This window comes from Patella vulgata, chromosome 3 (genome assembly GCF_932274485.2).
Source record: "Patella vulgata chromosome 3, xgPatVulg1.2, whole genome shotgun sequence".
Classification (NCBI taxonomy): Eukaryota; Metazoa; Mollusca; class Gastropoda; family Patellidae; genus Patella; species Patella vulgata.
In genome coordinates, this window is record NC_065881.2 from 10,988,201 (window position 1) to 11,005,616 (window position 17,416).

Here is a 17,416-nt window from a genome sequence, read left to right on the forward strand (position 1 = left end):
CAATAAGTCAAGGTTTCGGGATGCTTTAATGTCAATCCAGATCATTCCTGAATTGACAAAATTGTATTCAAGCTATAATGACATGGTAGCGGCATGATGTCATTTTGGTGATGTCATCAACGTCATAATTGGTTAACCCAAAACAGCGTCTCTTTAGTCTAATTATTTTGATAATATGCCAGGTAGACGAACAATGTGAAAAAACCCCCAAAAAACGAAATATAATATTTTTGGTGAATAAAATCCTTTTGCCTTCTAGTGAACTAAATAAGGTGCCCGAAAACCCATTACCTGGTGATGTCATCAACGTCATAATTGGTTAACCCAAAACAGCGTCTCTTTAGTCTAATTATTTTGATAATATGCCAGGTAGACGAACAATGTGAAAAAACCCCCAAAAAACGAAATATAATATTTTTGGTGAATAAAATCCTTTTGCCTTCTAGTGAACTAAATAAGGTGCCCGAAAACCCATTACCTTTTTGCCACTCTGCATTTTACGACAGTTTTTAGGCTTTAAATTGACTAATGGATAAAACACTTAAAATCATTATAATAAACACTGTCTTTCGCCACTTTAAGAGTAGTCACCCTGCGTTATATTTCGTGCCTCATTTATTTGCTTTATCAGTATTTTGGGACCTAAATTTCTGTGAATGCAACTGATTGAGCTCAAATGCGCATTGGGTTGAATTTATTATGCAAAACCATATAATTAAAGCTATATTTGAACTCCTTCAGTTTACTGTATTCATGGACTGAATTAGCACCACCAATATATCCACTGACACCGCGCTTTGCAAATTCTGGTGACCGACTTTGCCTGCCGTGGCCCGAAGGAATCTAATCGGGAATTTATATTGGCTATTTCATTTCTGCCCCCCCTCCCAGAAATACCAATTCTAGATAAACTCCCAGCTTGGATTCAGTTGGATTGGTTCACAGCAAAAACAGATGGCGACTGTCTTATTATACAGGGTACCGCATAGATTGGTGGAATCGAACCATTTTTGGACTGGTATTCGAATTAAAGATTCAACTTTCACAATATAATAATTTGCAGAGGATACATGTAGAGCAAGAATCGCACTCAGTATTTAATTGAAATAAATGTAATGTAATATTCTTCTTAAATAAGCAGATTGCTTTAATTTGTTTCCATGGGTGAAACATCACTTGCATGGGTCCCTTGGCTTAAAATGTCAACATTAAAAACAGGCATATTCTGGCCATTGTCCGTCGCACAGACAAATGCAATTTGTATGTCCATATATGGTTGATAGATTTATCTGGCACAACATAATAAATCAAATCATAAAATATTTTTTTAGAACTAATTTGCGGCGACTCCTTTATTTAACATTGGGGCTCTTGACTGCAGTCTGGTCAGCAGCCTGCTTAATCCGTGCCTAGTGGAAATGGCTAAAAAATCTCTCAAAATATGAGCCTCCATCGTTTTCTCCAGAAATTTGTGCCATATACTACGACAATTTCGCTAAATAATACGGCAATTGTCGCGGGTGCCGTCGTGAATTTTGACCCCTGGAATGATCAAGGCTTTCCCTAAAATTCAATTGCTAATATCTCGGTTCAGAGTATAGCAATTTGACTGAAATTTTCAGCATATTAGATTTATGTTATCTTTTTATTTTAACTATTATAGCGAGAACCGTCAACTGTTATCTATAGCGTCATCTCCATGTTGACACATGTTCAAAACGCTTTTAGTAATGACTCTACTGGTAAAACTGTCGAAACAGGAAAGTCATTAGTGCGGATTAAAAGTTTGTTGATTCTTGATCTGTTGTGGAAGTTTGTACCATAATCTAGGACCAGCTGAACTGAAAGACCTATACCCATCTATGACTTTAAATTATATCTTGGAACAACTAGTGACTGTTTATTTTGAGAGCGAAGTGATCTAATGGGGTTGTAGTCAAATAAGAGTTCAGATAAGTATTGACCAGCTGCGATATTTATTCACTAATGTTAGTATTTTGTATTTCACTCGCGCCTCAGCAGGTAACCAGTGTAAAGAAACTAGCACATTCTGGATGTGATCAAACTTATGTGTCCTTGTTACTATACGGGCTGCAATATTAAAGTAGCTAAGTCTCTAACTCAATATCATCCAAAATCTTCAACATTCAAAAGACGATTTATTTGTCAAATTAAATCAACATTCATGTTGTGATCTTACCAGGAAAAGATGGGCTTTTGATATCCAATATTTAAGACAAAATAAACATTTTACCATTGGTACACAAATCGTGTACCATAATGCGCTTCAGCCCCAGTTGTATCAAGAGACACGAGGGACGAGGCTAGACACATTACACCAAATCAAACAGCGTTTGTAGACTGGAATAACCGGATGCTAGAAATTTGCACTCGCTTGAGACTGCTGGCTTATTTCGCCGAACATAACTGATTTGAAATTGGAGTAAAAACGGTAACCATTGAATGTAAAACAGTTTATATACATTCATATTACAGTACAGTAGAATCTGTATGAGCAGCCACTCCTATTCAGCGACATCTTCTTGTAAGCGGTCACGATAAATTTCCCCCGTAGAAATTCTGTTGTTTCATCTCTTTATTCAACGGTCACTCCTCTAACGCGGCCAGCGGTCACTATTTTACTAATAAATTCAACAAAACATCGCCCATTCAACGGCCATTGTTGAATGATACCATCTTGTCGTTCTTTGTAACACCCCCGCTAATCCCGTGAGTAGTAGTTAATTAACTGGACCCCCACTGATCAGGTAAAAAGAAATGTAAACATAACAATCAACCCGGGATTATCTGTTAATTAATCTTTTGTTTTATTAAACGACTAACCTGATCATTGTTTTCACGCGTAACGACACATTATTTGATACTGATTGAATAAAATAAAAGTACCGAGTTTTGTCACGATCATCTAGTATCTCTCTTAGCGCCTCCTATAATATTACATACAGAGTTACACCCCCTGTAAATAGGAGATAAAATTAGCGATGTTTTTTGTTCATGTGCTTTTTTGATAAAATAAAATGAATTAATCGATTTTCTTCACAAAAATGGATAAATATTATCGAATGCATCACAATGGTAGACAGTAGTATCGAAGGTTGGTACAAAATGACAAGTTTACAGAAGTTATGTCCGAGATTTGAGTAAAGAATTTTCGTCCGGCGCAAGATTCAGCGACGGCCAAATTTACCGCTTCCAATGCATCCAAGTGTAATATTTAATTTATGTCGGCACAAAAAGCAACGAGATTTTATTAAGAGGCCACTCCCGTTAAGTTATGTCCGAGATTTGAGTAAAGAATTTTCGTTCGGCGCAAGATTCAGCGACGGCCAAATTTACCGCTTCCAATGCATCCAAGAGTAATATTTAATTTATGTCGGCACAAAAAGCAACAAGATTTTATTAAGAGGCCACTCCCGTTAAGCGGTCAGTTGTGAAAATTCCCTTGGGTGGCTGCTTAATACAGATTCTACTGTATTATATGCATTGCGACCCACTTTTGTCAATTTCTAGGTCCCAAATGTTAGCGATTTAGCTCCTTTAAGAACTTTCTGGTTCTTGGCTAGACGTGCTTGTGCAATTCCATAGAGTAAACTATTACAATAATCAATCCTTGATAAAATCAGTGATCTCACAAGTAGTTTACAAGCGTCAGCAGTGAGATAGTCTCTGATGTTGGTGCATGCATGGTTGTCACTATTTTTGGGATTGATAGAATTAAAATCCAGAAAGTTCAGAAAGTATTTTCGGGCTAACATTAACAGATGAAACCATTTTTATACGCCCACATTGAAATGTGGTCGTGTATTGTTGTCGTCCCTGTCATGAGATGAAGAAGCCTATTGATTTTCAGCGATTTCCGATAATTTTTGCCAGAGTTATGGCCGTTGATCACTTTGAAAAATCTTGTGGACGCTCTAGAGGCTAAAATTCATATCCGGTTGACTTTAAGTTTATACACAGTGTTTAAGGTCATGAGACAAAGAAGCCTATTGATTTTCAGCGATTTCCGATAATTACTGCCAGAGTTATGGCCTTTGATCACTTTGAAAAATCTTGTGGATGCTCCAGAGGCTAAAGTTAATATCCGATTGACTTTAAATTGATACACAGTGTTTAAGGTCATGAGACGAAGAATCCTAATGATTTTCAGCGATTTCTAATAATTCTTGCCAGAGTTATGGCCCTTGATCACTTTGAAAAAATCTTGTGGACGCTCTAGAGGCTAAAGTTAATATCCTATTGACTTTAAATTTATACACAGTGTTTAAGGTCTTGAGACGAACAAGTATATTGATTTTCAATAAATTTTGATAACTTGAACAGCTAAATCCACGATGTTAAAAGTTTCGTATACTAAACGTTAGCATGGAGCAGAACTTTATAAAAACCAAACAAATTCTAATGGTTTTCTGATAATTACTTAATGAGTTGTTCCTCTTAATCAGATTTTAATGTATTATAAATGTTTCATTACCGAAAAAAGTAAAAATATGCGACAACTCTTGTTAACTGCCAGACGATATAGCTGCTGCCTGGCAACCTATCTTTTTATATGCCCAGATTTTCATGTGGACGTATATTGTTGTCGCCCCTGTCCGTCCGTCCGTCCGTCCGTCCGGACGTCTGTCCACAATTGCCAGTCTACAGGTCACAATTTTTATCCGATTTCAATGCAACTTGAAATATAGGTTTATCACCATAAGATCTCGGCTCCTTTCGATATTGGCATGTATAGGACTGTAACTTCATGGATTATGCCCCCTGATTGTACAAAAAATCACGTTTTTACAAACTGTAGCTTGTGAACACTGTAGAGGTCACAATTTTTTATCCGATTTGGTTTAAACTTGAAATGTATGTTTACAACCCACAGATCTCGGTTCCTTTTGATATTCACACATATCGGACCATAACTTCCTGAATTGTGGCCCCTGATTGTACGAAAAATCACGTTTTTAGCTTGTGGACTCCAAAGAGGTCACAATTTTTATCCGATTTAAAAAAACGTTACTATATATCACCGTTGCACCCTAAGGAGGGTTGAGTACTAATTTCGTAAAAATTGGACCGAAAAAGACAGACAAAATGGCCGCCCCTTGTTCGCAAATAGTGTCAAAATATTGTGTATCAGGGTTTTGGACCCTCTGGAGGTCACAATTTTTATTAAATTTGGTTTAAACTTGAAATGTATGTTTATAACCCACAGATCTCGGTTCCTTTCGATATTCGCGCATATTGGACCATAACTTCTTGAATTATGGCCCCTGATTGTACGAAAAATCGTGTTTTTAGCTTGTGGACCCCAAAGAGGTCACAATTTTTATCCGATTTAAAAAAACGTTACAATATATCACCGTTACACCCTAAGGATGGTTAAGTTCAAATTTCGTAAAAATTGGCCTGAAACTGACGGACAAAATGACCACCCCTCGTTCGCTAATACTAATAGTGTCAAAATATTGTGTATCAGGGTAGTAGACCATCTGGAGGTTACAATTTTCATCTGATTTTGATGAAACTTGAAGTGCATGTTTATAACCTACAGATCTCGGTTACTTTCGATATTTGCACATATCGGACCATAACTTCCTGAATTATGGCCCCCGATTGTACGAAAAATCGCGATTTTAGCTTGTGGACCCCATAGAGGTCACAATTTTTATCTGATTTAAAAAAACGTTACAATATATCACTGTTACACCCTAAGGATGGTTGAGTTCAAATTTCGTAAAAATCGGAATGAAACTGACAAAATGGCCGTCCCTCGTTTGCAAATAATGTCAAAATATTGTGTATCAGGGTTGTGGACCCTCTGGAGGTCACAAGTTTCATCTACATGTAATTTTGATGAAACTTGAAATGCATGTTTATAAGCCACAGATCTCGATTACTTTCGATATTCGCGCATATCGGACCATAACTTCCTGATTTAAGACCCCTGATTGTACGAAATTTTTATCCGATTTAAAAAATCGTTTGAATATATCACCATTACACACTAAGATCTTGATTCCTTTTGATAATCGCGGATACCCAAACTTAACTTCATGGATTATGGCCCCTGATTGTTTCGAAAAATCACATTTTTAGCTTGCAGACTCTCAAGAGGTCATAAGTTTTTTCAGATTTTAAAAATCGTTTAAATACATCACCATTCCACCATAATGAAGGTTGAATTCATATTTCGTGAAAATGGAAATGAAACTGCCCAACAAAATGGCCACTCTTTGTATGCAAATTGTGTAGAAGTGTGTAATACGAAGGATGTGAACCCTCTAGAGGTCACAATTTTTATGAAACTTAAAACATTATCTTTATATCCCAAAAATCTCTGTCTCTTTTGATATTTGCACTTTTCAGGCCATAACTTTCTGGATTATTGCCCCTGATTGTACAAAAAATCCTGTTAGTTCTTAAATTGTTCTCTATCCATCTCTTGCAAAATGTGGGCGTATCCTGCCTGGCAGCCGCTGGTTAAATTTTGGATAAGTCACATTTAAACAATGACTATGTTACAGGAAAACCACTGAAATGTCATAATATTGATGTAGTAATTGATAACATTTCAATAAATGAATAAAATGAATGCAAAGCCAAAGTGGAAGGATCAGATTTTTTATTTTAAAATAGTTATTAATTTATATTATTAAAAAATCTACTTACACAATAAAACGTATAAAGATAATCAATATTTAAATATACATTATTATTATTATTATTATTGTTTGATTTATATAGTGCTTCATTACACGTGAAGTGTTTCTAAGCGCATATCACAAACATATACTTCAAACACACAGAAACAATCAAAATCAGGAGAGCGTAATTAAACACAGCTGCCTGTTAGGCGCTATTATTCAAAGGTTTATATCCAACAAATCAACCGGCTAATCTCTATATTGAACTCAGTCGAGGTATTACCTGATGAACACCTACACCAAGTAGAGTTCAAAAATAAAAAACGAAGTTTAAAAGAATCAGCTTCATTAACAAAAATTAAACAATCAAAAACTAAACAGATAAATCAAATTCAAACGAAACAAATAAAACAAATAAAATGAAAAGAGCAGTTCATAACCATTCTACATTAACAAAATAAAGGAAAACAACTTGTGAAATTTTTTTCAAAAAATAAGAGCAACGTAACACTAATGTTAATACTTTTTTAACGAACATATCATAAATATAATTAATTTTACCTATAATATCTATTTCAGAAATCAGACTTTATTTTGCAAAAAAATTAATCCAAAGAGACAATTTATTAAACATACATTATGCAAGAGCTAAATCTGCCTATTTCAGGTCTTTCTTTAGGCCTGAAATGTTTTCTAAAGTATTAATTAGACATTAATTAACTGATCGAGGCCTTAATCAACTCTCGATGGCATCAGATTTCTCCGATATTAAATAGATTAGAATGGTTCAGCGATACTTTGATTTAATCAAATATGGAGGACCAAGACTTAGCTTCGATCAACCAGTACGGTGGTTGAAATTATTGCACACGTCTGTCAAACCTTCAAAGGCTAATATCTTCAACTGCAATAGAGTAATTTGAATGAAATTTTCAAATTATTCATTTTACATCATCTACTTTCAAACTATTATAGCAAGAATGGCTAGTTCTTTATCTAAATCTTACATAATGTATCTTTAATATTTTAGTTATTAATTTATATTATTAAAAAATCTACTTACACAATAAAACATATAAAGATGATCAATATTTGATATTTTTTTAATAATAGATATTTTAACACAATAAAGCAATGAGGGAAAATTAATGTAGAAATATCAATGATGTACTGTGCCTGGTACAATTGCCATATTCATGAAGCCTTTTTTTTGAAAAAATAATATATTATATATGTGTCTGCCATGGTAAATTTTCATTACAGTAAATAATGGCATTAATGAATAAAATATGCTTAAAGATGCATTATCTTAGATGAATGGCTGTCAGTTCGTGCTATATAGTTAAAAAAACAGATAATGACCAAAAGAAGATATACCGGTATATTGAAAACTTCAGTTAAATTACATTATTTTAAGGGAAGTTATAGTCTTGATTGTCAAAGGGCCAATTGGGTCCTGTTTCACGAAATTTTATCTAAAGATAAAATCCAAATTTTAGTAGATACTTCAATTTTGATTGACTAAGCACTTAAATCAATCTAATATTAACCAATCAAATTACTAAAATTTGGATTTTATCTTAGTTAAAATTTCGTGAAACAGGCCCCAGGTTTGATATTAAACAAATTCCTGATTATCCATTTTAAGGTTAAATTATCATATGGCACAGATGTTCTAATTCATTCAATATCTCAGCCATTCGATGTCCTAGAGAGTACAACGGTTAATTTTGACTCGAAAACTTCAGGCTTGTCACAAATAAGATCTGATAAAGCATGGAAATCTTTTATGTCTTTTGACGAGTGAATGACCTATCAGTGTAATTTTAAGATGGTCTTGATTATGTGCTCGTCATGTGGAAATTGCCTAAAATAATTAACAATTGTAGTCAGAAAAAGACCCAGAATAGACAGATTTAGCTCTTGCATAATGCATCTTTAATAAGTAAAACAGATTTTTGAGGTATCACAGCTGAACAATATTCAATATAAACTTGAGTAATCAAGTAAAGTATTAAAAATGTTGAAATAACGTGAATTATTCACTGAATATGGCCTTTTAGGAAGATTACATGTTTTACAAGATTTGTTTTTCGGGATTCCATCTAGTTTACTTTGACCCATACCTTTTGTAGGTGTTATTTCTTTTAACAACTTACCATCTGATAACATATCATCAACATGTACATCTTCAGTATATAATACTTCTACCCATAACTTCCTGTCAGAGGTTGTATAATAAAATCCTTGATCATGAAACAAGAATTTATTATCATTAATGTCAAGTTTAATTAGTCTAACTTTACAGTAGACATCTTCTACACTACCAGGCTTGGTTAATACCAAGGTTACATAATGTGCTTTATGATTACAATAAAAATCTGCAAAATACAGATTTAGTCCTGGTATTAGATGTTCAGGTGGAATCAGGATTCGATAATCACCAAAAAAGCTTGATGTCTGTGGCTGTCGGGTATCTTTGTCCATTGACGCACTGAAGAACAACCCTTTAATATTATGGTTAATACTAGAGGCTTGGTCTCCATTGTTGTCTTTGTCATATTTGGTCATTACTCCTGTCTTTATAACTTCTTGTATAGTAGGATGGTAACTTGGTTTGTTACGATATAAGTAAGGAATTTTCATGGTACCTGAGCCACTTATAAATAACAGTGCCATATCATGGAATTGGTGAACATCATATTTTGAATTATCTGGAAAGATTAATGTATGGACTAGATTTAGTTGGGTTTCTTTCAAATTAGCTGACAAAAATAGGCAAAACAGAAGAATATATTGCGATATTCACTTTATGAAATTAAAACCTCCCATTTAGAAAGTACATGTAGATGTCTCAGACAGTAGGCATTGTGTAGTTATAGAACTGTGAGTGCTAAATTTGAGGTTTTGTAAACTGTCACGTTTGCAGCATATTTCAAAATGAAAATCTTTGAAAAGTTGTCTCTCGATGGCAGAATCATACTCAAATTGGCTGGACTCCTACAAAACTAGCAGCGGGCATCACACTTAAAGACAGCGGCTTGCAATTCTCGGTTGTAAGAGCGAGCAGGTATGGGTTTAGTGAAAACCGGAACCCAACAACATAAACTCTTGGGCAAGCTACAAGACTAGGGTCCTCAAATACCTGCTTGTAATAACAAATTTACATATAAATATTGGTGTGTTCCCACTTAGCCGGCAGACTGTTAATCCTTTGATTGATCTTAAAACTATAGTCTGTTTAAAAGTAGTCACTCAAGAACTGTTCACTAGTGTTCAGCGTTAATGAGCTCTTAATGTCGAAATCACCATTTCACAGATATTATTTGGTGGTACCAAAAGGCATCGAGTTAAGAAATATCGACAACTTGATACAAGAATTGAACATTTGAAAACACAGTTAATAAATGGCTCTTTAAGTGTAAATCGGTATGGAACAAATATTTCCTATTTAGTGGGGCTGTAAAATGATTGTTATGTTGTAAGGCATTTATTTATAAATTATATTATGCTATTTAATAAAAGTTAAATGTGTAAATTGTAATGCATTTTCATATGTGTAAATCATTTAATGTTTATTTAATAAATATTAAATATGTTAAAATCAATATATTTTTATATGTGTAAGCTATTTAATGTTATTTAATAAAAGTTAAATTTGTTAAAATCAATACAGTTTTAGTCTTAAAAAAGATATGGACTATAGTTTATAACACCATTGTTCTAGGATTAACTCTGGATTAGCGGCAAAATTTGACATCAAAGCCTGCCGGCTAAGTGGGAACACCCCATAAATATTATCAACTGCCCAAGCTGCCCATCAGGGAGTTGAAATCACGATTTTTAGGATACCGATCTTGATTATTTTTTATACAAACATAAAAAAGGCAATTGCCTCTGTTGGCCATGCCATTATCCGTCAGTGTTCTGGAGAAAATTTAACATCTTTTATTTCTGATTAAAGTATCAAGATAAAAATGAAATGAAATGGGGTTTAATGTCCTACTGTTCTACTCTGACTGGGGTAATGAAGATGCAGGATAAAAATGAATTTGAGAAAGTAATTGACCTTATCATGTAACCTTGAAGACAATTAAAACAATATTTTAACCAGGAACAAAGTTATACTTACGAGTAATGAACTGTGATTTTTTAGATGTTTTAGTCACATAATATTGATTACCAGACAGAGATACTTTGTAAATCTTGTAATTAACAGCCTCTCTAGATGGTAGATTTACACATGGTATTTCATTGGTATAGGTGGTTGTCAACTCAATATATTCATTGTAGCTTGATACATCATTAGTAGAACTTGTTGTCTGTATTATCTGTATGTAATGATATTCCGTATTTATTGGTAGTTGTACATCTTCACATTTAAATATAATACTGGATTTATTGGTCATTTCATTGACTCTTTGATCTGCACTGCAATTCATTCCATTGGTCTACAAAAAGTAGGAAAAATATAATATTGGTATTTATGAAGACAAATTATTTTTCCTTATATGCCCACTTTAAATATTGGCCGGGAAAGTTCATCAAGATTTTCCGGCGTGGTTTCCCCTTGTCAGTGATGCAGGACGGAGGACCTGACAAGGACAGCTGTTTAGTCCTTCGGATGAGACGAAAAACCGAGGTCCCGTGTATACATTGGAATGCACGTAAAGGATCCCTTGGCAGTTGGAATTTGATATAAGAGTAGGCGATAGTGCCTCTGCCCTGGCAAAATTTCCCTCATAGCACACTGTATGGTGTATACCCGTCTTCATTAGCCCAGCTTAGGAGCAGAACAGTAGGACGTTAAACCCCATTTCATTTCATTTCATTTGTACGTGACAAGGAGTAGGGTCACCTGTCCAACCTCGTGGGTTTTCTCCGGGTCCTCCGGTTTCCTCTCACTGCTAAAGACCCCTATGCGCAAGCAAATTATTGAAATAAAATTAAACCATATGTTAGTCCCGAAATGACCTAGTTTGTGTCGAGTGGACTTTAAACCCCATTTCTCTCTCTCTCTCTCTCTTAAAAGTGGGTGTATATTCTCATCACCAAAGCTTGTCTGTCAGTCTATCTATTCACAGTTGTGGGAGATAAAAACTACATGAAGTTATTGACCAATTTGGATGAAACTTGCATGGTTTTATTGTTATGTCATAAAGATATGTCAAATTTAATATTTCAGAATCACAATGATTATTGACATCAAATTATTGCCCTTTCCTCAACAATGTGGTACAAAACTTTTGTAGATATGGAAATAGCAAGGTGTTTTTGACTGAAACTTGCAGTGGTTTATTGTTTCGACATACAAACATTTGTGATTGCTTCTTAAAATTGTCCTTTCAGCTTGTCCAAAAGAGTGGAATAAAATACTCAAAACTGTACAGAATAGCCCAAATATATCAACTTTCAAGAAATGTTTAAAAACAGAATATTTTTAAATTAAATTATCAAAATTAAATTTATGTTATATTTTGTGTAAGAAATGCATACTGACTGAATGTTCAGCGATCTAAAAAACTACATGTATTATTATTATCATTAACCTGCTTGACAGAATTATTGCCCTTGCTTCATCAGTCTGTGTACAGAAAAATAAATTAAATGAAATGAAATGGGGTTTAACGTCCTACTATTCTGATCCTATACTGGGCTAATGAAGACGGGCATACGCCATACAGTGTGCTATGAGGGAAATTTTGCCCGGGCAGTGGCACTATCGCCTACGCCCTACTCTTATATCGAATTCCAACTGCCAAGGGATCTTTTACGTGCATTCCAATGTATACACGGGACCTCAGTTTTTTGTCTCATCCGAAAGACTAAACAGCTGTCCTTGTCAGGCCCTCCATCCTGCATCACTGACAAGGGGGAACCACGCCGGAAAATCTTGATGAACTTTCTCAGCCAATATTTAAAGTGGGCATTCCAATGTATACACGGGACCTCGGTTTTTCGTTTCATCCGAAAGACTAGACAGCTGTCCTTGTCAGGCCCGTCTACAGAAAAAGGAAACCAGAAGATGTGCCCAATATGATTATTTTTATGATTATTGGAGTATTTATTAATCAATATGTAATACTGTTACATCATGCATGATTGTACTGTTACATCATGCATGTTAAATCTATCAAGTCTTTGCTAAGATACATGTGCAATCATTTTTATCGTACACAAATTTGATTGATTTTAGGGAGTTTAATAAATACAGGTATCACTCATAATTAATTACATTTAATTTCTTGGTGAGGGTAATATTAATGTGTCGTTAAAAGTTGTAATGGATAGTTTCATAACTTATTTTGGATTTGTGAAATAAACAAAAACCTTGGATTATACTTACCGCTACTAAGAAAGTAAACCTGTCGGATGGAAATCGGCCATGTTTGTTGTGACTTTCTAATCTCATATGATGTAATGGACTGTTGATTATAATTGTATTACTTAGAATAACTTTTGGTTCATTTATTCTAAGACCATATATAGTAATTCTGAGCTCTGTATTAGGAGGTTGCTGGTTTTGATCGACGTGCCACGAATCTGTACAATTTAGAAAATAGAAACCTGTTTCGTTGTTTTCAGTATTTTCAACAGCACAAATTATTCTGTTAATTTGGAAAAGGTTGTATGTTATTTTGATTTCTGTTGAACCAATGTACAAACTTTTCTGTAAAAATGAAAAACAATAAATTTATTTCAAATGGATTTAATTAATTACTTAGAATTTGGAAAGGAAAGAATTTTGAAATAACTTAAGAAGTTTATTATTCAATTACAATTCTGTCACAAAAATTTGCATGAAATGACAATATCATAAATTTAAACTACTGGGCAAAAGAAAGTTTACACTCCCTGTAAATGTTCCATAAAAAAATCCAAAGACAGTTTTTATACGCCCACATGGAAATTAGTTGTATATTGCCATCGCCCCCGTCCGTCCGTCCATCGTCCACAATTTCTTGTGACCACTCTACAGACTACATTTATCAACCGATTGTTTTGAAATTGATATATGTTGTTTGCATTAGTGAGATGAAGAAGCCTATTTAATTTCAATAACTTCCGTTAATTTCTTCTGGACTTATGGCCCTTGTTTCACTTTGTTGCACCTTGTGAACGCTCTAACGACAAAAGTTATCAACCAATCTGTATGAAATTCATATTCATCATTTAAATTAGTAAAACAAAGAAGCCTATTGAATTTCAGCAATTTCCGTTAATTACATCTAGAGTTATGGCCCTTGTTTCACTTTGTTGAATCTTGTGAACGCTCTGACAAAAGTTATCATTCGATCTGTATGAAATTGATATGCATCATTTAAATTAGTAAAATGAAGAAGCCAATTGAATTTCAGCTATTTCTGTTAATTTCTTCTGGAGTTATGGCCCTTGTTTCACTTTTTTGCACCCTGTGAACGCTCTAACGACAAAAGTTATCAACCGATCTATATGAAATTTATATGCATCATTTAAATTAGTAAAAAAAAAGAAGCCTATTGAATTTCAGCAATTTCCGTTAATTACATCTAGAGTTATGGCCCTTGTTTCACTTTGTTGAATCTTGTGAACACTCTAATGACAACAGTTATCATCCGATCTGTTTGAAATTGATATGCATCATTTAAATTAGTGACATGAAAAAGCCTATTGAATTTCAGCAATTTCCGTTAATTACGCCGTGAGTTATGGCCCTTGTTTCACTTTGTTGTACCTTGTAAATGCTCTAACGACAAAAGTAATTATCCGATCTGTATGAAATTTATATGTATCATTTAAATTAGTAAAACGAACAAGTATATTGAGTTTCAGTTATCATCTAAATTAGTGAAATGAAGACGAACAAGCCTATTGAATGTCAGCAATTTCCGTCAATTACATCTAGAGTTATGGCCCTTGATTTACTGTGTTGAACTTTGTGAACTTTCGAACAATAAAAGTTATCATCCGATGTGTATGAAATTTATATGCATTATATGAATTAGTAAAACGAAAAAAGCCTGTCGAATTTGAACAATTTCTGTAGATTGCTTCCAGAGTTACGGCCCTTGTTTTAGTTTTTAGAACCTTGTGAACCTTCAAACAACGAAAATTATAATGTCATCTGTATGAAATTGTCTATTAAATTCCCCTAATTACCTACAAAAGAATAAGTATGTGACAACCCTTGTCGACTGCTCGGACGATTTAGCTGCTGTGGGCGTATGTTTTGTTGCCTGGCAACCTATCTTGATTTAAACGATGAATATTTTATTGAGAGGAATAAGTTTCTGATGTCTGGAGCAAAAATCAAAACATTAACAGTAGTGTAATGGCTACAAGCCAGGGTTAAAGATTAATGGCGTCTAGATAAACAATTACGCATACAAGTCAAGGTGAAGCCTTTGAATAAGTCCATATGCAGTTTAATCATTTGACAAGACACAACATTAATAGCGTCTTATGATATCATGGGGAATCCTTTGCCATTCTTGCAATAAAGCTTGCTCAAGCTAATGTGGGTTTGCGAGAGGATATGGCCGTTGCCTTAGTTGCCTATAAGAAGATCCCAGAGGTTCTCAGGGGCGGATCCAGGAATTTTTGCAGGGGGGGGTTTTGCCAGGTTCCTGTTAAGGAAATCTGTCATCATCGTCTCTAAATTACATAGGCATACATACAAATTGAGCTTTTTAAAGAGAGAAATCATTTTTGTAATCATGTAGGAACACATTGTGATTTAATTTCATTGATGCAAGGCATTCAATTTTTTTATGTAGCTGAGCAGGGTGGGGTTTGGACCCCCCAAACCCCCCCTCTGGATCCGCCCCTGGTTCTCTATTAGGTTTATGTCAGGAGAACATGCTGGCCTAGGTAATGTGTGGATGTTAACATTGTTCAAATAATCGCAAACCAGTCTAGCAATATGTGGTTGGGCATTATCATGCTGCAGAATGGTAACCAGGTGTTGCTGTTGCACGAATGGCACTGCCACAGGTTGCAGAACTTCATCTCAGTATCTTTGGCCAGTCATGGATGATAACAAGATTATTCTCTTCTGGTCACAAGTCCCTGCCCATGCCATAAAGCCACCACCAGCATAAGGATGAACATCTTGAGTGCATTTAAGTGCCATTCTCTCCTCTTTACGGCAATAAACACAAACCCAGCCATCATTTCTGAACAGTTTAAAGGGACAATAACACTCTTGCTGGCTTGACAGCTCCAGAAAATAAATAATAGCCTTGTTCTAAGTACTAGATGTGTTAGTGTCCTACCTATTGTGTAAATTATTCATTAAATCCTATTTTACTTGTCCAGAGGGTTCGAAAATATTTTTAAATCCAAGTCACATTTGAAAAGGTTTACGTTAGGCTTTTCAAATCATTTAGTTAAATTTTTCCAATTTTTTAAATTAGGTGTGTTAAGATGAAATTTGTATCACCAATTAATTGGAATATTGTAAAATAGTACAATTTGTTGACCAGAATAAAGATTGGGACATATTATTCAGTAACAACAAGAGTGGTATTGAGCCTTTAAATGTTTCACAGAATTATGTTGTAGTGACTTACTTGTACCTCAACCATTTTGACTTGTGCTGTTGTTGATCTTCAGTTCTAGCACTAACAAATTAATATTTTAATCCAGAACCATCTTGAGATTCACATTCTATGTAATTATTACGTATTTAAAACTTGGTTTTCCCAATCAGTTGTCCCATTTGTCCAGTCTTATTTCAACAAGTTACTCCATACACCGATTACGTATATCGTGTTTAAAACTTGGTTTTTCCCAATCAGTTGTTGCATTATTGCAATCAGCTATTTCCATTGTTGTATTAATAGTATTATGTTTCTTTCAAAGAATTAAAAGTGAAAGTAAAAATGTATAAATTGAAACATGGCCGTCATGTACACAGATACTCTTTTGTTGCAAACTACAACAAGCACTGGAATCTATTAAGCAACATCAGATGTTCTGTACATAATACAGTGTAAGCAGCATACCCTGCCTCATGTATGACATCTGGCTCAGCAATGACTTCAGCTGTAGCATTGACTTTTTTTTTCCAACTGAACATAAACATTTACCTGGTAAAGATGATAAACATGTAAGTGGAAATATGAAAATTCTTAGAACAGGTTTTTAAGCAGAGTCATTTTAATTCAAGTAACATGATAGCTATGATTATAATATTATGACTTACATACATTGTATACCAAAACTAAACAGGTTTTTAAGCACAGCCATTTTAATTCAAGGAACATGCATGATAGCTATAATTATAATATTAGGGCTTACATACAAAACTAAAATCTGGAGAAAAATTTTTATTTTCAGCCATTTCCGATAATTACTGTCAGAGTTATGGGCCTTGATCATCTTGTGGATGCTCTAGAGGCTAAAGTTATCATCCGATTGACTTCAGATTGATACACAGAGTTTAAGGTCTTGAGACAAACAAGTATATTGATTTTCAATGAATTTTGATAACTTGAACAGCTAAATCCATGATATTAAATGTTTCGTATACTAAACGTTAGCATGGGGCAGAACTTTATAAAAACCAAACAGATTCTAATGATTTTCTGACAATTGCTTAATGACTTGTTACTCTTAATCAGATTTTAGTGTATTATAAATTTTTCATTACCGAAAGAAAGTAGAAATATGTGATAACTCTTGTTGACTGCCCGGATGATTTAGCTGCTGTGGGCGTATGTTTCGTTGCCTGGCAACATCAGAACAAAATAATAAATCAGTCTATTATATATTAT

The 17,416-nt window shown here is 34.3% G+C and overlaps 2 protein-coding genes across 4 annotated transcripts in view; one reads left to right on the forward strand and one right to left on the reverse strand.

Moving 5' to 3' along the window:
- Positions 1-17,416, forward strand: part of LOC126816526 (uncharacterized) — a 37,891-nt gene that overhangs the window by 4,627 nt on the left and 15,848 nt on the right. Inside the window, exon 1 of one of the 2 annotated variants that reach the window (XM_056099393.1) lies at positions 16,525-16,749. The exons of the other annotated variant lie outside the window; for it this stretch is intronic. Coding sequence (XP_055955368.1) covers positions 16,658-16,749 — 92 coding nt within the window. The 5' untranslated portion in view covers positions 16,525-16,657. Of the gene's footprint in view, positions 1-16,524; positions 16,750-17,416 lie in introns of those variants that run through there. 2 annotated transcript variants of the gene reach the window in all.
- On the reverse strand, positions 6,662-16,348 carry LOC126816531 (phytanoyl-CoA hydroxylase-interacting protein-like). Of its 2 annotated transcripts, none has more exons than XM_050543163.2 (4): positions 16,217-16,348; positions 13,006-13,329; positions 10,792-11,110; positions 6,662-9,373 (listed from the first exon to the last, which is right to left on the reverse strand). In XM_050543163.2, exons 1-4 carry the CDS (start codon positions 16,223-16,225, stop codon positions 8,643-8,645), a joined length of 1,383 nt encoding a protein of 460 aa, XP_050399120.2. In that variant the 5' UTR covers positions 16,226-16,348; the 3' UTR covers positions 6,662-8,642. The 2 variants fall into 2 exon arrangements, with proteins under 2 accessions (XP_050399120.2, XP_050399119.2); XM_050543162.2 differs by having other exon boundaries at positions 16,211-16,348.

Bases quoted from the DNA above. Each gene is read 5' to 3' on its own strand.
- LOC126816531 (XM_050543162.2), bottom strand. The intron at 11,111-13,005 runs GTAAGTATAATC...TACTTTTTGTAG, and splicing joins GGTTTACTTTCTTAGTAGCG to ACCAATGGAATGAATTGCAG. The intron at 9,374-10,791 runs GTAAGTATAACT...TAATCTTTCCAG, and splicing joins AAAATCACAGTTCATTACTC to ATAATTCAAAATATGATGTT.